At 42.2% G+C, this 24097-nt stretch overlaps 2 protein-coding genes and 2 long non-coding RNA genes across 6 annotated transcripts in view; 1 reads left to right on the top strand and 3 right to left on the bottom strand.

Annotated features, from left to right (window-relative positions):
- The window catches only part of LOC118280547 (fatty acyl-CoA reductase wat-like), a 138828-nt gene that overhangs the window by 45162 nt on the left and 69569 nt on the right, over window positions 1-24097 (top strand). The window lies entirely within an intron of this gene.
- Window positions 1-24097, bottom strand: part of LOC118280191 (uncharacterized) — a 65488-nt gene that overhangs the window by 13231 nt on the left and 28160 nt on the right. The window contains 17 exon segments of the mRNA XM_050702217.1: window positions 5155-5210; window positions 5710-5863; window positions 6337-6440; window positions 7443-7519; window positions 7522-7640; window positions 8744-8917; window positions 10507-10724; window positions 12369-12473; window positions 13041-13232; window positions 14253-14398; window positions 15131-15277; window positions 15973-16074; window positions 19085-19177; window positions 20232-20411; window positions 20891-20963; window positions 21609-21772; window positions 22317-22431. Coding sequence (XP_050558174.1) covers window positions 5155-5210; window positions 5710-5863; window positions 6337-6440; window positions 7443-7519; window positions 7522-7640; window positions 8744-8917; window positions 10507-10724; window positions 12369-12473; window positions 13041-13232; window positions 14253-14398; window positions 15131-15277; window positions 15973-16074; window positions 19085-19177; window positions 20232-20411; window positions 20891-20963; window positions 21609-21772; window positions 22317-22431 — 2219 coding nt within the window.
- On the bottom strand, window positions 127-4861 carry LOC126912050 (uncharacterized). Its single transcript, XR_007706667.1, has 2 exons — window positions 4821-4861; window positions 127-264 (listed from the first exon to the last, which is right to left on the bottom strand). It is a non-coding gene; the product is annotated as an uncharacterized LOC126912050 (long non-coding RNA).
- On the bottom strand, window positions 16110-18368 carry LOC126912037 (uncharacterized). 3 transcript variants are annotated; one of them, XR_007706651.1, is made up of 4 exons: window positions 18337-18366; window positions 17863-17941; window positions 17310-17546; window positions 16110-16361 (listed from the first exon to the last, which is right to left on the bottom strand). It is a non-coding gene; the product is annotated as an uncharacterized LOC126912037 (long non-coding RNA). The 3 variants fall into 3 exon arrangements; XR_007706650.1 differs by lacking the exon at window positions 17863-17941 and having other exon boundaries at window positions 17310-17625; window positions 18337-18368; XR_007706652.1 differs by lacking the exon at window positions 17863-17941 and having other exon boundaries at window positions 18337-18368.

The following is a 24097-nucleotide window of genomic DNA, read 5'->3' as shown; positions in this document are numbered from 1 at the left end:
GTTTTTTTTGAAAATCAAATCCTAACCACTTAAAAAATCACCCGTTATAAATGTGATGGAAGCTAAAGAAGTATGTTTAGAGGGTGGTAGTGTGTGATCTGAGGTGTAGACCAAATGAAAGACCGATGACGACTGAAAGTATATTGTTCCTTAATAAGACGGATACACAGTGCGCGTGTTCACATAATGAACAATGAAATAAATAAACAATACCTATAATTTATTACATCCGAAATATAAACTGTAACTTTGTTTACGTTGCAACTTGACACGCCTTAAGTAGTACTTATACGCTATGCCGCTACACTACTCCCCCTTTTTAAAAGAAACACTTTAACAAAACAAAGCGGGGTATTGATTTAACAATCACTTAAAACAATATTATAGCTAAAACTAACAAACTAACAATAAGTATATTTATTATCAAGTACACTCTAGTTTAACAATTAACAATGGTTCGAAATTTAATAGGTTTATACAAATACACTTAAATCACTAATAAATCTTAACTCTAAATTAGACAGGAAATACAAATAACATTAACTTATTACTATAATATGTTTACTTAAAAATTAAAACGTACAGGTTTTTTACTGACTCGGCCGCTGCGCGTTGTAAGCAAAGGCGCAGATTCATTAGCGAGCGCGGAACGATTATCGCTAATCGCTGTTGCCGGACCTGTACTTATATCTATATTCTTATTATCTAACTTATTTTTATTACTAACTATGTTACTTGTCGATTCTTTACACATGTAAGCAGGTTTGAGTCGATCAATGGATATGTATGCCGTACGGCCAGAGAAATCTATTAAATAAGTCTTATCTTTTCTACCTATCACTCTAAAGGGACCATCGTAAGGAGGTTCTAGAGGTCTCCTTACTCTATCAGATCGTACAAACACATGCGTGCACTTGTCTAAATCCGGGTATACAAATAATGTGCGGGCGTCCTTATGTCGCATCGGCTTCGGTTTTAAGTTTTTAATGATATTTTGTAATTTCTGTACATATTGGCAATTATCTAAAATTTTAGTGTCTGTATCGTTATAGAAATCGCCAGGTAAACGTAAAGGTGTTGCGTAAGTTAACTCTGCAGCACTAACACCTGTATCATCGCGATTGGCGGCACGTAAACCTAACAAAACTATTGGTAGCTCGTCTACCCAAGTCGTTGAATTTAGCCTCGCCATTAGAGCTGCTTTTAAAGAACGGTGCCAACGCTCGATCATCCCGTTCGACTGAGGATGGTAAGGCGTTGTTCTTTTCTTATCGATGCCTAAATATCGCATAAGTTCTTTAAAAACACTGCTTTCGAATTGTCTACCCTGGTCGCTTGTCAGCTTAACAGGGCATCCAAAACGTGCAATCCATCCTTCGAATATTACTTTGGCTACAGTCTCTGCTGTGATATCCTTTATAGGATAAGCTTCGAGCCAACCCGTTTGGCGATCTATTATTGTGACTAAATATCTATAATCTTGTATGGAGGTAGGTAAAGGGCCTACTATATCGACATGGATATGAGAAAATCGCTCTGCTAGTGAAAAATGTCCTAATTCAGTTTTTACATGTCTGGATACTTTTGCACGCTGACATTTAATGCAACTTTTTGTCCATTTGCCTATGTCACTATTCATTCCTTCCCAGAAAAATCTTTCCTTGATTAATTTTCGCGAAGTACGGATTCCTGGGTGACTCAAGTTATGTACTGATTCGAACGCTTGTTTCCTAAAGTTTAGCGGTATATACGGGCGAATCTTATTTGTTGACGTTTCACACGTTACCGGAAGGTGGCTTGTCGGTATCGCTATGTCTTTGAAAATTAAATTACGTTTGTTATCGTTACATTGATTACGCAATAACTTTAAGTTCGTATCGTCTACTTGAGCTTGGGCAATCGCGGCGTAATCTAATACTGTAGCGCATGTTATTGTTTCAACTCGTGATAATGTGTCGGCTACGACGTTTTTGTCGCCATCTATATGTCTTATGTCGGTAGAAAATTCGCTTATATAGAGAATTTGTCTAATGCGACGCGGTAATTCATTATCAGAATTGGATTTTTTGAACATAAACGTTAATGGTTTATGGTCCGTATAAATAATCAAATGTCTTCCTTCTACCATGTTCTGAAAATATTTTATGGCTAAATAAATTGCTAAAAGTTCTCTATCGAAAGTACTATATTTAGTTTGCGGAGTCGACATTTTCTTTGAAAAATAGCCTAAAGGTATCCATTTATTGTTTATAAATTGTTGAAGAACGGCTCCTACGTAAGTGTTCGACGCGTCAGTCATGAGTGCTAAAGGAGTATCAGGTTGTGGATACGATAACGTCACCGCGCTTTGTAGCGCAGCTTTACACCGTAAGAATGCCTCGTTTGCGCTCTCTGTCCATTCTATTTTTGTTTTATCTTTTTTCTTTGATTTTACTAGATATTGGTTTAAATGACTTTGATATTCTACCGCATGAGGTAAATGTAAACGATAGAAATTTACCATTCCTAAAAATCGTCTGAGCTGTTCGACAGTTGTTGGTTTAGGAAAATTATTTATAGCGTCCATTTTCTCTTGTAGAGGTCGAATGCCTTCCGTGGAAACTTCGTAACCTAAAAACTCGATTTTTGATTTACCAAATTCACATTTTTCGAGATTAATTGTTAAGCCAAATTTACTTAAACGACTAAAAACTTCTCGTAAATGCTGTTCATGTTCAATTTTATTTTTACTAAATATTGCGACGTCATCGATGTAGCAGTAAACGTAATCTAAACCAGATAGGACTGTGTGGTTCATAAACCGCTGGAAGGTTTGCGCTGCGTTCTTAAGTCCAAATGTCATTCGGGGAAACTCGAATAAGCCGAAAGGTGTGATAATTGCCGTCTTTTCCACATCGGCAGGATTAACCGAAATAAAATGATATGCACGACAAATATCAACACGTGAAAATATTTTTGCGTTAGCTAGCGAGTATGTAAAATCATGTATTCGCGGGATAGGATAGCGATCGGCCTTTGTAATTGCGTTAAGCGCTCTATAGTCACCACAAGGACGTAACTGACCATTTTTCTTACTAACAATATGTAAAGGACTTGCCCATGCACTTTTTGACGGTCTGCAAATTCCTAATTCCTGCATTAACCTAAATTCTTCTCTTACCTTAGCGTAGCGATGAGGCGGCAGCGGTCTGCATCGTGCGTATACCGGCGGGCCGCTGGTTTCGATGTAATGTAATACAGAATGTTTCGGTGGCTCTTTAAACGAAACAGGTTTAGTTATATCAGGGAATTCAGCGAGCAGATCATAATAAGGGTGACTTATATCAACGGTTTTGATCGACGACTCATTACTACTTACAATGGAAGCTAAAACCTTTAAGTTTGTGACTTCGTCAATTAATCTACGGGCACTTATATCCACTAAAAGCTTAAAGTTCGCTAAAAAATCGGCACCTAAAATAGGCGCATTCACGTCGGCTATCACAAATGTCCACCGTAATGCGCGACGTAAACCTAGATCTAACACTAAACTTTTGACACCATAAGTCTTTATTTTAGTTCCGTTGGCGGCAAATAGGTAATAGTCTTGACACTCACTATTTTTATTGTTTTTTAACACTAACTTACTAGGTAGCACTGAAATGTCAGCACCGGTGTCCACTAAAAAACATAAGCCACTGTTGCGATCCGTGACTCGTAGGCGGTGACTAGGTACGATGGTACAAACCTCCGCCGCAGTTGGTACCTGAGCTAGTTTTCCGGGGACGATTTCCAGGAACAAGGCTCATTGCATTTCTTTGCCTTTGTTCTGAACCGATAATGATAATAACACAACCAGTCAGGGCTCTCAGGAGTTCTTCGTGACGCAGATCGTGCTCGGCTACCGGTTCTGGATGCTGATCTCGAACGATTCCAATTCCGTTGCTGCGGTCTCGATCTAGCGTTTGATCTTTCTAGTTGCTCCACCTTCATCGTAAGTTTGGCTATTTCAGCCATGATGAGGTCTGTTTCCTTGGACGTGCTTGGCTGCTGTTGGCTCACTTCGCTTACGTGTGTTGCGCGCGTGGTCTCAAATACATTGTCTGCAAGGACGGCCAAGCTATCTAGATCTTTTAATTCCGTGGCCGCTAAGACTGCACGTAACGGAGAAGGTAGATGACCTTGCCACAGCATTCTTAAGGTGTCGTCGGGAATCTTTTCTTTCGCCAACTCTCGCATGCGACGCAAAAGTTGCGAAGGTTTTTGGTCTCCCAGGTCCATCTCGCTTATCAACTTTTGTAGTTGTCTGTTTTTAGATTCCTCGTAAATAGAGAGAAGTCGTGTCTTTAGCGATTCAAACTTTTTACCTTCGGGTGGATCCATTAGAAGGTCTGTGACTTGCTGGATGGCCTCCTTGGTTAATTTCGACACGACAATGTCGAAACGCGAGTCGTCTGATAATTTTTGCGGTGCCAGCATGGCCTCTATTCGATAAAACCAAACGCGGGGCGAGTCGACCCAAAATTCAGGGATCTTCGATGTAAGTGTAATTGCTGCGAGATCCACTGATGACTCTACTGTACTTTTAGCCATTTTGCGCACTGTTTACACTATCACAACTACAGAAAAATAATCACGTCGGGTACACCAATTTAGAGGGTGGTAGTGTGTGATCTGAGGTGTAGACCAAATGAAAGACCGATGACGACTGAAAGTATATTGTTCCTTAATAAGACGGATACACAGTGCGCGTGTTCACATAATGAACAATGAAATAAATAAACAATACCTATAATTTATTACATCCGAAATATAAACTGTAACTTTGTTTACGTTGCAACTTGACACGCCTTAAGTAGTACTTATACGCTATGCCGCTACATATGTATGGAGCGTAGTAGGTGGCGCTCTGTAGTTTCTGTATACCATCAGATGTATGAATGTGATGGAAGCTAAAGAAGTGTGTAAGGAGCGCAGTAGGTGGCGCTCTGTAGTTTCTGTATACCATCAGATGTATGAATGTGATGGAAGCTAAAGCTTTAGATTATTTATCATATTATGATTAATCTAAAGCACTAAACAATAGCCAGTGTTTTCCTTCCTTTAAGAAAATTCTGGCTACTAGTTGTGCTGGAGACTACAATACTATTACTATATACTGTTTGGAATACTAACGCAAAAGCCATCAACTTCGGAGATGTGAAAGTGAGAACGCAGGCAGCACCGTCATCCTACGACAACACACTAATTAGAAGAAGGTTTACAAGATAAAATATACCGGCGATTGGTGACGGCATATTGGACGCTCTTTCAGCGGGTGTCATATACTTACCCGACAAAAGGCCGAATACTGAAACGCTACTCAATTTAAAGTTGCAGCTAAACATCGCGTTGCTTCTCTCATTTTATTAAAAACTAGCAAACCTGGCGAACTCCCTGTATTCCTGCTTTTCTTGTACATTTATTTTCCTGAATTTTCTATCGCTATAAACCTCACGGAGCCCGAGACCTTTCGTGGGTCGCCTGGACAGTCAACGTCACTACATCCTTGTTGACTGGACATCTACACTACATGAGCTGCTGTTTACATGTGAACATTAGCTCATGACGATACCTAAGTACGTGTGTCGCCTGGACAGTCAACCTCGCTACATCCTTGTTGTCTGGACATCTACACTACATGAGCTGCTGTTTACTACCTGATATCTAACTAGATGAGGAGTTACTGACCATGGCGTCGACTCGCAGTCCGGTCGGTCCACAGGCATGGGGCTCGAACATGTAGAACGCCGGGGCTCCAGCCACCCTCCACACACATACTGCATGGGGCACTGACCATAGTATTCCATGGGTATGGGACTCGAAGAAGCGCTCCAGAGCACATCTGTACCAATACACAATAAAATTATTGCTTTATTTCAAGCGTCACATGGATCTTTATTTTAAGTGTGGGAGAACCATGCTTCGGCCCTGCTGGGCCGGCTCGACCGGAGTGATACCACGGCCTCACAGAAAACCGACGTGAAACAACGGTTGCGTTGTGTTTCGTTGTGTGAGTGAGGTTACCGGAGACCCAATTCCCCCATTCCCAATCTTCCTCATCCCCGATTCCCGAACAACAACCCTTAAATTCCTAGCCCCCAAAAGGCCGGCAACGCACTTGTAACCTTTGGTGTTTCAAGTGTCCATGGGCGGCGGCGATTGCTAACCATCCGGTGATAATCATCAATTCCATAAAAAAAAACTAAACACAGCCCGATCCCAACCCATTAAGTCTGCCGCGGCTCCATATCGAACATCAGTCCCACTGTGCCCCATCTGTGATGGTTTAATGTCTCTTTGAAGAGACTTCCATACCTGACAGTCATTTGTGTCGGTTCCTTCTGTTCCAACTTCCCTGAGAACACTTCCTCGAGGTCGTAGCGGACGTAGTTCACTCCAAGGACGAATCGTTTTAGTACCTGCGAGGGAAATTCATCATCATCGTCATTATCATCATCAAAGAGAACGTTGACTGCGTGTTGTGTGCAGCTGTGTGAGTTCATTTTTTTTTTAACACGTTGCCTCACATTAGGATTTTCTCCTGTGTCGTGGGTGCGTTTACAAACATACAAGTTCACATGCAAATGACACCCAGTCCCGAAACAACAATTTGTGGATCACACAAAGAGTTGCTCCGTGCGGGAATCGAACCCGCTACCCGTTGCGCGGCAGCCAGTTGCCCAGCCACCGCACCAACCGTGCAGTCATTGTCGGCTCGACCCTTTTTTTTCTATGGTATAAGCCGGTAAACGAGCTGACGTATCACCTGATGGTAAGCAATCGCCACCGCCCATGGGCACGCGAAACACCAGAGGCGTTACAAGTGCGTTGCCTGCCTTTTGGGAGTGAGGAATTTAAGGGTTGTTGGGGAATCGGGGATTGGGAAGATTGGGAAGGGGGGAATTGGGAAACATAACGCAAGCGTTGTTTCACGAATCCCCCCCTCAAATCCTTTACCCTCCATAAGCCAACGACGCACTTGTAACTCCTCTCGTGTCGCGGCTCGGTCGCTGATTGCTTACCATCAGGAGATTAGTCTACTTGCTTGCCGAAAATAAAAAGAAATTATTGTGTAATGTTCCGAATTTTCGCCGCTATCTAGTGCCTATGGTAAGTGATGATTACTCGTATTAAACGGTTTTAATAACCACTTGTATGCCGGTATAATATAAGACACAATAGAAAACACATTGTGTCTCGCGTAGATCTGCGTTCCGACAGACAACGGGTTAATCTTACCTCGATTGTTTATTTGGGTCTTTAGTAATTGGAATTTTACTCCCTTCCTGGCGATAGATCGATCTGGGGGCCTACTCCGGTTCTCGAATTTTTTTCGACCGAAGTTTCGTTTAATTTTCTTAGATATAAAACAAAACGGTTTGATTAGTAGAATAGATCTCATTAAAACCTAACCTACTAACCTGCAATGGTAACAAAACATCTTCACCAGGTCGGAACTCATAGCCAAGGGATCCGAGAGACGCCGTGAAGAGCGGCAGGCCACGGAGATGACTTCGTCCACTGTCTTCCTGGTCCAAAGGTGGGGACGTCGGACGTGAGACATGGCCGCGCCAACTATGGCCGCACACGCTGATTGAAGCAGCGCATCTCTTGTGAACCTGGGCACGATGAAGTAAAGCTAAAGAGTTTGTTTGACCGGGTTAAACTCTGGAACTATTAAGTTCGAATTGAATAATTCTTTTTTTTTAAAGGGGGAAATCATCCAATGTCTTCTCTGCGTAAGTGTAAGTGCGGGTCTGAGGACGACGCGCAAGGTGGAATGCCGCCCGAACAGATCCAGACACGTGCGTGCGGCGCGTCGCGAAGGTGCGGACGTCTCAAAGAGCCATGGACGCACCACAGATGGGGCCCAGTAGGGCTGATGCCTGAAGCGGAGCGCCGACTCTTAACGTGTTTACCGGGGCTCCGGTTCGAAAAGCAAGAGTAGGAAGAGGTGGCTTTTAGTCCGTAGATAGATAGATAGATAGATAGATAAAACATTTATTCAGTACAAACAACAGACACAAAGAAATTGACAGACACAAAAAAAGGCGATAATAAAAAATAAGTGGGTACACAATACAATTTACAGTACGGTAGGAGCAACACAAAGGAAAAGGAGAAAAAAATAAAAAATTAACGGCGCGGTTCAGTGTGTCTCTCAGTTTGCACCGAATGGGGCCCAGTAGGGTTGATGCCTGATCCGGAACTGCGGACTACCTTGCGGGTTTACCGGGGCTCCGGTTTGAAAAGCAGGAGTGGGAACGGGATGGTTTTTAGTCAGTAAGAGTCTGACACTCCCTCTCGCCTCGCCCAAGCGAGAGAAGCCATTGGATGATTTTCACCTCTCAAAAAAGGGGGCGAGGCGAGAGGGAGTGTTAGACTCTTACTGAGTAAACACCACCTCTTTCCTATTCCTGCTTTTTGAAACCCGCTAGGTAGTCCGCAGTTCCGTCCGTAGCTCCAGAATCCTTTTTGTGTTAGATAGTCTATTTATCATAGAGGTTTTTTTTTATAATAACTATTAATTATGAGACATACTAAATTAACTAAACAAAACCTTTACCTATCTCTTCTTGGATAAAAGGCGTGACGTTGCATGTTGTAGCACAAAAAGCTCATTTTCTATTACATAGGTCTCATAATATAGCTGGTAGAAAATAGAATAAACATTAAAAATCTACCTACCTATCTAACTCCTTAATAAGATCAAGAAACTTACTTCATGAGATCAGGAGGTCTGGTCCCTCTCAATATGGTCCTCCCTCTGGCCGTCTCCACATAAGCAGTGAGGACCTTCCACTCGTATCCCTCATCAGGCACGGCTCCTTGAGGAGTGACAGGACTCGCCAGCTTCGAAAACTCCCAGAATACTTTTACTGATGATATCGAGAACCTGGGAATGAAGGGAATATGCTCATTGACACCCGCAACACCAGAGGAGTTAGGGATTTAAAGATTGGCTCACTATTCGTTCCCCACTTCTTCTGTATCTGTTCCCCCTTGAATAGGGTAGATGACAAATTTTTATTTTAATGTCCGTCTTGTAGATTATTTTAAAATATTAGACACGTATTTTTTGTTTTGTTACGGAAACCAATACTTTCGAAAATATCGATTTGAAATATCGCGTGATGTCACTTCTAGGTACATTTTATACGTAGAAATGATGAACCCACTCCTAAACTTTGATTCCTTTTATCTTAGTTTTGTTATCTTATATGACAAAAAAAGCTATCTCACCTGATGGTAAGTGATGATGCGGCCTACGATGGAGCACGTCTGCTCATAAGCAACCTATTCACTCGGGCTTTGAAGACACCCAGGTTATACCCATCAGGAAACACAGATAGCTATGCTATAAAACAACACGCTACGACTGGCTATGTTCCTTGGCAGGATTTTTTTTTATGGGACAAGCCCGCCACAACCTCCCACACCGCTGCAACTCCTGTGCACCAGGATCTACAGTAGAAACAACCATGTAAACACCGGAACACTGAAGTCCAACGTCCCAGGGACATGAATGACTGTCTTGGATCCCGCAACGAAACAAAACAAAGGCAGGTGGCAGGTATTATACTTTGGCCGTTCAGAGAATGCGTTCCTGACACCTATCAGTTCACCTATCAGTTATCACATAACACTGAGTTCGTTACCGTTCCTCCAAAATGAACCGCCGCATTATTTTAAGATTATTTTCGCTTTAAATTCGGCGGAATCATTTAAAATTTATATTTTAGTTATTTAAGTGGAGACCAAAAATATATAATAAAATTGTTATTTTGTGTTGTAAATACATATATATTCATACTAGCAAACCTGGCGAACTCCGTTTCGCCACTAATGATTTTCCCTGTTTTCCTTGAATTTTTCATATTTTTTCTTTGCTATAAACCTCACGGAGCCCAAGACCTTTCCAACGAATGCAAAACCGTGGAAATCGGTTCGTGCGTTCTGGTGTTATAGCGTCAGGAAGGAAAACCCGACTTATTTTTATATAATAGATAATACAATTATTCTTTGTTACCAAGTTACAATCTGTATTTGTATGCAATAAAGTAAGTATATTGAATTGAATGTGCGTACAGAATATTAATCAGACTCCGATCCGATCCAATCCGATTCCTGTATAAGAACAGATTACGATACTTGCCTGTTTTTTTAGCACAGCACTACAAAATATAAAGCGCTGACATAACCTTGTAATAGCGCAGTATAGATTTAGAAAAATATTGTTTACCAAGTTATTTGACACTCAGTTTGGCACAAAATTATAACATTCATTGATTATTGATATAATAATGTTGTTTTAATACTCGTTAAAACGGTAAACAACCAGCAAAAATATTTTTATCGTAACTGCAACGCCATTACAAAGTTACGTCGTCGTGTGTCAGGAACGCATTCTCTGAACGGCCGAACTTTATGTTATAAAACAACACACTACGACTGGCTTTCGTGTCTGGTATAATATCTACTTACTTGTTATCTCCAGGTCTCATGTGACCTTCAACGTTGGCTCTGAAGGTGTCTGCCAGTTCATCGACGTTGGAGTAGACCACCAGGGTCGCTGCTCCAGCTGGCGATGTCTTCCCAGCAGGACCCACGGCGTGAGGCTCCAGCATAACGAAGGATTTGTCATCAGCTCCCTTCCATATACCGACGCAGTAACCTTTCGCGCATAGAACACCGTATTTTTGCTGAAAGGTGGAATTATCTATGAAGCTGAATAAAGGAGTTAGTTATATTATCCTCTATTTCATTGTCTGGACTTTAAAAGAGACTATGACCTCTGAGTTTGTTTCGGCATTTCTTCTCAGAGTAGTCGGATAGGAAATGCCGGCCTCATCTAGCTATTTGAAATATTGACGTGTAAAAGTGTTATTTTGTAACCTATTTACAGAAATAAATATCATTTATCATTTATGTATCCGTTTTTAAACTGACATGGTCACTAAAACTAACATTAGAACTTAAGACGGTATATTTACCATGTTTATTTATGTCTATGAGTTTCCGATATTTCGGCACTGTTGCAAGCGCCATGATCACGGATGAACTGAAATATCGGAAACTTATAGACATAAATAAACATGGTAAATATCCCGTCTCAAGTTCTAATATTAAGGAGTTTGTTTATAGCTGTTATCTCTGGAACTACTAGTATGAATTGGATGATTCTTTTTGTATTTGATAGACAAATTACTGAGGTACGCAGAGGTGCATATTACGGCACGTAATGCCACTGTACAATGTACACCCACTTTTCACCATTTGTGTTATAAGTCCCATGTAATATGAGGTGAGCCTATTGCCATATCCTGGGCACGGTTTAAGACTCCGTACTATTACTGAGAAACCTTCCTTTGCCACCGAGCCCAAGCAACGAATGAAACCGCAAGGGTATAGTTGTATGTTATAATAGTCGCAAGATTTTCGATTTTAGCCTTTTTCAAAGGAGTAATCATTGGAAGGAACCCCTCCTAAGACTACTCCTTTGGGTGACGCGAAAGTATCAGACTCTTACTTTTTTTTTTTATAAAACGTTGCCCCACATTAGGATTTTCTCCTGTGTCGTGGGTGCGTTTACAAACGTACAATTTCATATGCACATGACACCCAGACCCGAAACAACAATCTGTGGATCACACAAAGAGTTGTTCCGTGCGGGAATTGAACCCGCGACACGTTGCACGGCAGCCAGTTGCCCAGCCACCGCGCCGACCGTGCAGTCAAAAGTTACTGACTAAGTAAGTTACTGACTAAACACCACTCCGTTCCTAATCCTCCTTCGAGTTCGCCACAGTAAGCTTGTTATGTCTGCAGCTCTGAATCGGGTATCAGCCCTATTTATAGGTTGGTCACGTAGGCCACAATAGATTTTGACAATGTTATTTTCGCGCCGCGCCGTACCTTATCACCTTCGTGGCTAGGCACCGCATCGCCGTCGCACCTAGATCGCGTACGACGCGACGTCGCATTAGGGGCCTTTGTTCAGCAGTGGACGTCTCTCGGCTGATGATGATGATGAGACCACTACATATGTGTAGTGTGACCTGTCCAAAGTATGCCTTGGACAGGTCATTCAGCTAGGTAAGATGTACGTAGCTCAATCTTCGAAAAACAGGTCGCCCGAAGAATACTATTCGGATGGGCAGCGTTCGGAAAGCAAAGTCTTCTCGTCGAATATCCCCAGGGTGGCTAAAGGCCAAGATTCTCCAAGGAAGTTGCAATGGACAGGCCACATCACTCGAAGAACTGACGGCAGATGCGCCAAGAAAATGCTCGAGTGAAGACTGATGAGGGTGATGAATGTCTACATGTATGGTGATGGAAAAACGTACCGATGTAAAGAAACTGGTGATAGCTTTCTTCAGACTGTTCACACTGCCCGTCTCGCCCGCCTTGATGTCGCCTCCGATCACATCACCTTCTATCTCCAATTTCACCTGTAGGACAAAACTGGTTACATTGATGACTTAAGAATTGATGCTATTGAAGATCTGAAGATTGAGTTTAAAACGTGATGACAGAGATTCAAACTGCCGTATTGAGAGATATTTAATGATAGCTTAAACTTATCCTTAGTAATGATTTTGTTAAGAAAACAATTGCTAAGGACTGGGTTAAGTAAGCATTAAATGACTCTCAAGTATGGTGGTAAGTAAATTTTTTTTTTTGAAAATTCCTATTGCATTCAAACAATAAAAATAATATAAGTAACTAGCAAACCCGGCGAACTCCGTTTCGCCACCAATGATGTTCCCTGTTTTCCTGCTTTTCTCTTGAAATTTTTCCTGAATTTTCTTTGCTATAAACCTCACGGAGCCCGAGATCTTTCCAACAAATGCAAAACCGTGGAAATCGGTTCGTGCGTTCTGGAGTTATAGCGTCAGGAAGGAAAACCCGACTTATTTTTATATTATAGGTTGGGAGACGTATATCCAGCAGTGGATTTCTCTTGACTCAAGCGATGATGAAGATGATGATGATCACCAAAAAAAAAACAAACTTACATTGAAATTGGTGACATGGAATTCCGACACCATTTCTTTGGGCTTCAGCTGAGGTGGTGATGATGCGTTCCCTATGGACATGGTGTACAGCCTGTCTCCATACTTCAATACAGCATCCAAGAGCTCTGGTTTCCAGAACGTATAGGGCTCTATGTGGTGTACCACAATACCCATCACTGCATTCGCTGCGTCCTGAGAACAAATGTTAAGTGGCAGGTTAAAGGGGAATAGCCAAGCAACGTCACGCCTTTTATCCCCGAAGAGGTTGGCAGAGGTGCTCATTACGACACGTAATGCCGGTACGCAATGTACACCCACTTTTCACCATTTGTGTTATAAGTCCCATGTAATAGGTGGTGAGCCTATTGCCATATACCGGGCACATTTCCAGACTCCGTGCTACCACTGAGAAATTTTCGAAAAAATTAAAAAAGCCCAGTAATACTTTGCCCGATCCGGGAATCGAACCCGAGACCCCTTGTCCGGCAGTCGCACTTGCGACCACTCGACCAACGAGGCAGCCCCTTAAAGAGGAATATACAGGGTTAATTTTAAAACACCAACAACCTCTTAGGACTATGTTACTAACATCATAAACAACAACTTTTGTTCTATGACTTTTTACAAAACTTCCTAATCCCATAAATCTTGAAAAAATATTGACAACGCAATTGCAGTGTTGCGGACGTCCATAATAGGCCTCAATTGCTTACCATCAGGTGATTCGTCTGCTGGTTTGCCGACCTACTTTGAGGGAGAAAACCATCGAACGTCTCCTTTAGTCATGAGTGAGGCGAGAGGCAGTGTCAGACTCTTACTGACTAAACACCACCCCGTTCCTACTCCTGCTTTGAACTGAAACCCCGGTAATGTGCTAAGTCATCCACAGGCCTGTAGGTCTACTCCGGTTCTCGAATGCGAAATTTCTATTAATCTTCGAACGTAAGCGTTGATAGGTTTTATTGATTTACTACTAAAATTACTTAAAATAACGTTTTTTTTTTCATTTCAATTTCAAATCTAAACCTATTTATTAATCTTCATTTCATTCGTTCATTTTTGTTCACGAAAGTTCGCAGTAAATTGAATTGCAGTATGAAATCTGCGAAGTTTCGGACGAAACTGCGTTTTTCGTTGAATTGGAGTAGGCCTACTGGTCGGGCATCGACTCTATAAAAATTGTAGTTTTGTAGCTACAAAACTGTCGCTTACCTGGTTGTCCCTGTTAGGCTGATCCATGAAGTAGTTCTCGTTCTGTGCCAGCCTGGCTCTGACTGATGCAGTGGACCGAGACAGACGATCCATGTACTTGCCCATCGCAGCGTCTTCCAGTGCAGGAACCAGCACTTCTTCTGCCGCTGTATTTAATAAGAAGACAAGTGAGGTGTGAGGATAGGAATCGAGAGGCGATAGAGGGATAGAGAGGTAGAAGGGTAGAGGGGTACAAGAATACAAAAGTTGTTTAGGAAACCAGTTGCGAAACCCCGGTTTCTTAGCAAATTATCTTTTAGACCATTTTATTTTGTGATGGTAAAATCATCCAATGTCAGACACTTACTGACTAAAAACCACTCCGTTCTTACTTCTGCTTTTCGAGCCGGAGAACCTTAGTTCTTCCTACTGGGTAATCCTAATTCCCGATTGGGCTGTCTAAATTTATATACACCACAGACATACGGTGTAAGAAACATTGTGAGGAAACCTGGACTTATAATTTCTAATTTAGTAGAAGAGGCTTTCCTCAGGAACAGCTATACAGAACTTAACGGTCATTTCTTCTCCGTGTGCGAAGAGGCCGTTTTTCAGCAAATTACAGATACTTTATAAAACACCAAATTAATTCTAACGTGAAACAACGCTTGCGTTGTGTGAGTAAGGTTATCGGAGGCCCCATTACCCCCTTACCAATCTTCCCAATCCCCGATTCCCCAACAACCCTTAAATTCCTAATCCCAAAAGGCCGGCAACGCACTTGTAACGCCTCTGGTGTTTTAAGTGTCCATGGGCGGCGATTGCTTACCATCCGGTGATACGTCTGCTTGTTTACCGACTTAAACCATAAAAACCTGATTTGATTAGTCTTCGCTTACCTCCACCTTCCTCTTCGCCTTCTGCCTTCTCCTTGGGAGGTCCTCCCCTCTTTTCGCGCAGGACTGTAGTCAGCTCATTGATGACTTTCACCGGGTACAGCTTGTATGGTGCTATACACTGCTTCGGGTCCAGACCTCCTTGACGAGCTGTTTGGAACGTCAAGCATATATCATGGCCGTCATGTAACATGGGCTACAAGCTGTCTACTGCCCCATAGCAATGACTGCACGGTTGGTGCGGTGGCTGGGCAACTGGCTGCCGCGCAACGGGCGGCGGGTTCGATTCCCGCACGGAGCAACTCTTTGTGTGATCCACAAATTGTTGTTTCGGGTCTGGGTGTCATGTGTATGTGAACTTGTATGTTTGTAAACGCACCCACGACACGGGAGAAAATACTAGTGTGGGGCAATTTAAAAAAAAATTACTAGCCCGAATGCATCGCTAGGTTGGAAGCGACCTGCGACCTTCATCAGATCAACTGCTGTATTATTTTAAGAGCGGGAGAGCCATGCTTCCGCGCGAATGGGCCGGCTCGACCGAAATGATACTACGGCGTTGTGTGATTGAGGTTACCGGAGGCCCTATTATCCCCATTCCCAATGTTCCCAATCCCAGATTTCCCAATAACCCTTAAATTCCTAACCCCCAAAAGGCGTCTGGTCTTTCGAGTTTCCATCGGCGAAGGCGATTGCTTACCATCAGGTGATCCGTCTGCTCGTTTAGCGGCTTAGACCATAAAAAAATCCATAGGTATTATAATAAAAGATAGTTTTTCAAGAAAGACATAAATAAATAGTATTTTGTCAGAGTGGTTTGTCTAGAATATAGACCTAATACTTACTGAGCTTATCGATAAACTCTCCAGGACTGGCGGCCACAATGAGCACTGGACATGACTCCGGCGGCACCGCTTCTGGCTCTGGCTCTGGTTTCTCTTCACCCTCTGAAATACATACATAAACTCACACCTTTTCAGAAACTACAGAGCGCCACCTACTACGCTCCTTACATACTTCTTTAGCTTCCATCACATTCATACATCTGATGGTATACAGAAACTACAGAGCGCCACCTACTGCGCTCCTTACATACTTCTTTAGCTTCCACCACATTCATACATCTGATGGTATACAGAAACTACAGAGCGCCACCTACTACGCTCCTTACATACTTCTTTAGCTTCCATCACATTCATACATCTGATGGTATACAGAAACTACAGAGCGCCACCTACTGCGCTCCTTACATACTTCTTTAGCTTCCATCACATTCATACATCTGATGGTATACAGAAACTACAGAGCGCCACCTACTGCGCTCCTTACATACTTCTTTAGCTTCCATCACATTCATACATCTGATGGTATACAGAAACTACAGAGCGCCACCTACTGCGCTCCTTACATACTTCTTTAGCTTCCATCACATTCATACATCTGATGGTATACAGAAACTACAGAGCGCCACCTACTGCGCTCCTTACATACTTCTTTAGCTTCCATCACATTCATACATCTGATGGTATACAGAAACTACAGAGCGCCACCTACTGCGCTCCTTACATACTTCTTTAGCTTCCATCACATTCATACATCTGATGGTATACAGAAACTACAGAGCGCCACCTACTGCGCTCCTTACATACTTCTTTAGCTTCCATCACATTCATACATCTGATGGTATACAGAAACTACAGAGCGCCACCTACTGCGCTCCTTACATACTTCTTTAGCTTCCATCACATTCATACATCTGATGGTATACAGAAACTACAGAGCGCCACCTACTGCGCTCCTTACATACTTCTTTAGCTTCCATCACATTCATACATCTGATGGTATACAGAAACTACAGAGCGCCACCTACTGCGCTCCTTACATACTTCTTTAGCTTCCATCACATTCATACATCTGATGGTATACAGAAACTACAGAGCGCCACCTACTGCGCTCCTTACATACTTCTTTAGCTTCCATCACATTCATACATCTGATGGTATACAGAAACTACAGAGCGCCACCTACTGCGCTCCTTACATACTTCTTTAGCTTCCATCACATTCATACATCTGATGGTATACAGAAACTACAGAGCGCCACCTACTGCGCTCCTTACATACTTCTTTAGCTTCCATCACATTCATACATCTGATGGTATACAGAAACTACAGAGCGCCACCTACTACGCTCCTTACATACTTCTTTAGCTTCCATCACATTCATACATCTGATGGTATACAGAAACTACAGAGCGCCACCTACTGCGCTCCTTACATACTTCTTTAGCTTCCATCACATTCATACATCTGATGGTATACAGAAACTACAGAGCGCCACCTACTACGCTCCTTACATACTTCTTTAGCTTCCATCACATTCATACATCTGATGGTATACAGAAACTACAGAGCGCCACCTACTGCGCTCCTTACATACTTCTTTAGCTTCCATCACATTCATACATCTGATGGTATACAGAAACTACAGAGCGCCACCTACTGCGCTCCTTACATACTTCTTTAGCTTCCATCACATTCATACATCTGATGGTATACAGAAACTACAGAGCGCCACCTACTGCGCTCCTTACATACTTCTTTAGCTTCCATCACATTCATACATCTGATGGTATACAGAAACTACAGAGCGCCACCTACTGCGCTCCTTACATACTTCTTTAGCTTCCATCACATTCATACATCTGATGGTATACAGAAACTACAGAGCGCCACCTACTGCGCTCCTTACATACTTGTTTAGCTTCCATCACATTCATACATCTGATGGTATACAGAAACTACAGAGCGCCACCTACTGCGCTCCTTACATACTTCTTTAGCTTCCATCACATTCATACATCTGATGGTATACAGAAACTACAGAGCGCCACCTACTGCGCTCCTTACATACTTCTTTAGCTTCCATCACATTCATACATCTGATGGTATACAGAAACTACAGAGCGCCACCTACTACGCTCCTTACATACTTCTTTAGCTTCCATCACATTCATACATCTGATGGTATACAGAAACTACAGAGCGCCACCTACTACGCTCCTTACATACTTCTTTAGCTTCCATCACATTCATACATCTGATGGTATACAGAAACTACAGAGCGCCACCTACTACGCTCCTTACATACTTCTTTAGCTTCCATCACATTCATACATCTGATGGTATACAGAAACTACAGAGCGCCACCTACTACGCTCCTTACATACTTCTTTAGCTCCTTACATACTTCTCCTTAGCTTCCATCACATTCATACATCTGATGGTATACAGAAACTACAGAGCGCCACCTACTGCGCTCCTTACATACTTGTTTAGCTTCCATCACATTCATACATCTGATGGTATACAGAAACTACAGAGCGCCACCTACTGCGCTCCTTACATACTTCTTTAGCTTCCATCACATTCATACATCTGATGGTATACAGAAACTACAGAGCGCCACCTACTGCGCTCCTTACATACTTGTTTAGCTTCCATCACATTCATACATCTGATGGTATACAGAAACTACAGAGCGCCACCTACTGCGCTCCTTACATACTTCTTTAGCTTCCATCACATTCATACATCTGATGGTATACAGAAACTACAGAGCGCCACCTACTGCGCTCCTTACATACTTCTTTAGCTTCCATCACATTCATACATCTGATGGTATACAGAAACTACAGAGCGCCACCTACTGCGCTCCTTACATACTTCTTTAGCTTCCATCACATTCATACATCTGATGGTATACAGAAACTACAGAGCGCCACCTACTGCGCTCCTTACATACTTCTTTAGCTTCCATCACATTCATACATCTGATGGTATACAGAAACTACAGAGCGCCACCTACTCTGATGGTATACAGAAACTACAGAGCGCCACGCTCCTTACATACTTCTTTAGCTTCCATCACATTCATACATCTGATGGTATAACTTACCACCGCCGGCTTCTTCATCGTCTTCCTCTCCTGCGTCGCCAGCGCTCTCGCCAGTCATCTCATCCTTCAGTCGCTGCAGCCTCAGCTCATCACCTGGTAACATTCAGCTAATCAGTTGATCTTTCATTTTAACTCCTCATTGCTGGCTATGGAAGTAATGATTGTTTGGATACGGCCTTTGATTTGCTCCTTACATCCGTACTCAGTTTTATGGTTACATAACCCAGTCTTTATATTTGAAACAAAATCGTTATTGAGGAATAGTTTAAAGTAATCATTAAATGAGAAGACATAAAAGAGAAGAAAGAAAGTCGTGGTGGAGCGGAGATTTAAGACGCCCACTCCTCATATATGAGTGTCCGAAACCTACCAACGGCACGTACCAATGTGACGTTTTCCGAGTTGTACACATGACATGTACTTTCTAAGATTATTTAGACACCACTGACTGATGGAAAATATCGTGAACAAACCTAGACTTATAATTTCTAATTATAAGTTTGAAATGGCCAACCCGGATTGAGCAAGCGTGGTGATTAATGCTCAAACTTTCTCCGTGCGAGAAGAGGCTTTTTTTCAGCAGTGGCAAATTTATGGGCTGTCGATTTGATTGATGATTATGTAAATCATAAATATTTCTTAGTACGGAAGTCTCCAATATCTAACTATCTAAAACAAAACAATGCTATTTTAAAATGACCCCATTTTCTTCAATCATACACTCCTGGAGTCCTACTCTAATTCAACGAAAAACGAAGATTCATCCGAAACTTCACAAGTTTCGTACTACAATAAAATTCCATTTATCGCGAACATTTGTAAACAAAAATGAACGAATGAAACGAAGATAAATAAATAGGTTTTGATTTGAAATAAAAAATAAAACATTATTTTAAGTAATTTTATTAGTACCTACATCAATAAATTCTACGGCCGAAGATTAAACGCAACAACCCTTAAATTCCTAATTCCCAAAATGCCGGTAACGCACTTGTAAAGCCTCTAGTGTTTCAAGTGTCCATGGGCGGCGGCGATTGCTTACCATCAGGTAATACGTCTGCTCGATTACCGGCATGTCTCATAAAAAAAAAACGGAAACTTCGCATTCGAGAACCGGAGTAGCCCTACTGATCAGCTCACATCTTACCTTTCTTAATCCTCTGTGTGGTCAGCAGCCCTTTGACCAGTGTAGGTGCAGGGTCGAAGGCCACCACTTTACCACCGGCTGCCATCCACAGCCCGAGCTGGTGGTAGTCGCCAACGAGCAACGATATGGTCGTGGGTTTCGTGGTGTCATACCACATTTTGAAGAGCAGATCCTTCATGTCTGTATAATTAATAAAATATTGGGTGTAAGTGAGGTCACTAATACTATTATTAGAACTTGAGACGGGATATTTACCATGTTTATTTGTGTCTAAGAGTTTCCGATATTTCGGCACTAATAAAATATTATTATTTTTTCATTAAAAACTTTAAAACTCTATTGTATTTTGGTGGCATATTTAATAATATAAGTGCCATAATTAATTGCAAACTTAAACACTAAACAAAATACTTAAAAACTTAACCATAAAAATTAACAACAGTAACTAAGAATTGGGTAGTTTCCTAGGTCAAAAATTAATTATTTTGACTTTTCAATACAATAGAATATCTCAATATAATCGTACTTTCATTCATTAATTTGGCGACATACATACTCAATTTTTTAATTTTTTCTTGCAATTTTTTGCGAAACGAGTATGCTATTTGACGTAAAATAGTATATGTCTAGTTAAATAATAGATTATCTTTACAACTCACGTTTCATCTCTTCTTTCTCTTCTTCTTCTCCTTCTCCTAAGCCTTCTTTGCCGCCGCCACCACCTTCGCCTTCCTATGCAAATACATCGTCATCATCAATAAGGAGTGTTATACTTCGGCACCAATGGGCGGACTTGACCGGAGTGATACCACGGCCGAGCAGAAAACCGATGTGAAACAACACTTGTGTTGTGTTTCGTTGTGTGAGTGAGGTTACCGTAAGCCCAATTACCCCCCTTTCCAATCTCCGATTCCCCAACAACCCTTAAATTCATGACCCCCTAACGACCGACTCGAACGACGAATTTGTTTGTTTAGATATTTTTCCGTCAATCACGATAAAACTACTAAACGGGTTATAAGCTAACTTAGATGATAGAATACTTTTTTATCCCATAGAAACGCGGGCAAAGCCGGTAGCCATAGGCGTAGCCGAGGGGGGGGTCGATATCCCCCCCCCGAAAATGCGTACCTAGGCATTACAGAGCGTTATTTTTCTAGTTAGCATAGTACATCCCCTGTTTGGCAAAGGTCTCTATGACTACCTATGAATCTGTTTATTACATAAATTCCTTTTCTCATTCTCATGTATGAAGGTTTTTTTTTTTGGTCACACATTTAATGGGTCGACTTTCTTGAACCCCTCCTGATACTAAAACCTGGCTACGCCTATGCCGGTAGCAGAAGCTTAAGCAACGTAATGCCACAAACGACTCACTCCTGGCGTCTCGTCCGGCAATCGCAGCGGCAGTCTCACAGCCTCACCGAGCTCTATGGAGAAAGTGTTGGCGCCCATCTCAAACTTCTCAGTCAGATCTTCCGGCTCGATAGTGTTGCGACCGGTCTTCTTTATGTGGTTCAGATAGTAGTCTGCTCCGGCGTCTGTGGGAGAAAGCGGTGCATTGAAGAGTGAGAGGAAGATTTTCGGTGTGATCTCAAATACTACATTTATCTGTGTTTTCTGATGGGTATAACCTGGGTGTCTTTAAGGCCCGAGTGAATAGGTTGCTTATGGCAACTACTATGCGGCCTACGATGGAGCACGTGCAGACGTGCATCATCACTTACCATCAGGCGAGATAGCGGCCAAACGTCGACTCATTAAATGTAAAAAAAAAAACGTCATTCCTTTTATCTCCGAAGGAGTAGGCAGAGGTGCACATTACGGCACGTAATGCTGCTATACAATGTACACCCAATTTTCAACATTTGTGTTATGCATAAGTCCTATGTAATAGGGGGTTAATTTATAACACTAAAATTATAAATGTGAAAGTTCCTCTGTTGGAATGTTTGTCCGTCAATCACGCTGAAACTACTGAACGGATTTTGATGTAATTTGGTATACAGACACGCCCTTAAAGGGTTAAAATCCTGTTATGACATCTGCTCTTGTAGTTGCTACATACTGTAGATGATAACTTACCGAGGAAATTAAACATATGGTCTTGGTGCATGTGAGGTGGAGGCACAGACTCGGTGGCAGCCGCGAAGGCAGCTGCAGCAGGCAGGCCGATCGTCCTTCCAGCCATATCATCGGCCTGTGGACAAACATTTTTAAAATGTTTAATTATTGTGGGTTGTAAGCTCGAACGCATATCAAAAACATAAAAATCTTAGAACTAAAACTGCATTAGGATGTTTTTGAGCAGAATTAGGCTATGTAGCTATATTATGAAGATGTAATAGTTAAGCTATGAAACTATGTGACTGTTTCCATTGATACTAAGCTATGTAGCTGTGCGAGGAAGATGCGCAGCTCGAGTTTGCAATGTATCGTTAGTAGGAAAGCCATCCACTGCACGTATATTTCCATACAAAAAAAAAAAACTGTTATGTACACGTCAATGAAAGGCAGAGATCTGGTAACGACTGCTTTATTAGAAAATATAGTTTACCCACATACATATTAATATTTGGTATTATTCAGATACCGACATAACAAAACATATCAAATGTATAAAAAAAGGGAGAAATTATCCAATGATTTCTCCCGCCTCGGATGACGCGAGAGGGGAGTGTCAGACTCTTACCGACTAAAAACCACCCCGTTCCTACTCCTACGCTTCAACCCGCTAGGTAGTCCGCAACTATCTATTAGACTATAGATCTTAGATCTTAATACTGGTTAATCCTGATACCTGATTGGGTTGTGTAAGATTATATAGACACCGCAGACTTACGGTATAAACATTGTGAGGAAACCTTTTTTATTTTAGTGGGCGGGGGGAATCATCAAATGACTTCTCCAGCCTTGGTTGAGGCGGGAGAGAGTGTCAGACTCTTACTGACTAAAACTACCCCGTTCCTACTCCTGCTTTTCGAGCCGGAGCCCCGGTAAACCCGCTAGGTAGTCCGCAGCTACCTACATAATTCCTATCTCTGATTATAACTTATGTGTTGGGTATGATGATAAAAGTACTAACTCCTGAATCGTCGGAAAAGCCTATGTTCATCGTTGAAGCAAACGACATTTGCCTGGTAAGTGCCATCTCTCTGCGCGACCTCGTAAAGCCAACTGTCTGTCCAAAGCCCGGTAAACTGTGGGAGAGACAGATGACCGATTAATACAATTCGAAAAAAAAATTACTCAAGCGGCATTCGAACCTGTTGCTATGAACCAAGTGTCATTAAGCGTTTGTCTAGTGACTAATGTCAATATTTACGTTAATCCCATATTAAAGGTAAGCGTCGACAGACCTGCATCGTCCGCATCGTACGCATCGTCCGCATTCCGTATGACGTCATCAGTACGCATCGCATGTAGGTATTGCTGATGACGTACGATGCGTACGATGCGGGCATGTGAACGCTTACCTTGAAAGACCATTGGTTTGCTTTTGGCTCATAGCACTCTTAAGGCAGTTGTCCCACCGGCAACGATGAACGAGTAACGAGTAGAGCTAGAACTAGAAACGAGTTAAGCGAGACGTGGCGAGCGAGTGTGTAGTTCTGATATTTGTGTAGCTCGGCTATAAGCGAGTGTGCGAGTGAGGCGGGCGATTACACGCACTACGATACGCACTGTAGAGAAATGACCACTGGTTGCTCGCTCGGCGTGAGTTTTAATCGCTTGGCGAGTGTCGCCGAGCGAGTGTTATCTTTCATAGCTCTTGTCGCTCAGCGACAAACTAGTGAAGCGAGCACTCGCCGGCAGTGTGAACAGTCAGCGATCAACTATTTGTATATGCATCTCTTTTGTTTACA

Source organism: Spodoptera frugiperda, chromosome 21 (assembly GCF_023101765.2).
Source record: "Spodoptera frugiperda isolate SF20-4 chromosome 21, AGI-APGP_CSIRO_Sfru_2.0, whole genome shotgun sequence".
In the NCBI taxonomy this organism is placed as follows: Eukaryota; Metazoa; Arthropoda; class Insecta; order Lepidoptera; family Noctuidae; genus Spodoptera; species Spodoptera frugiperda.
The sequence above is the reverse complement of the archived record's forward strand: the minus strand, read 5'-3'. Positions and strand labels throughout refer to the sequence as shown.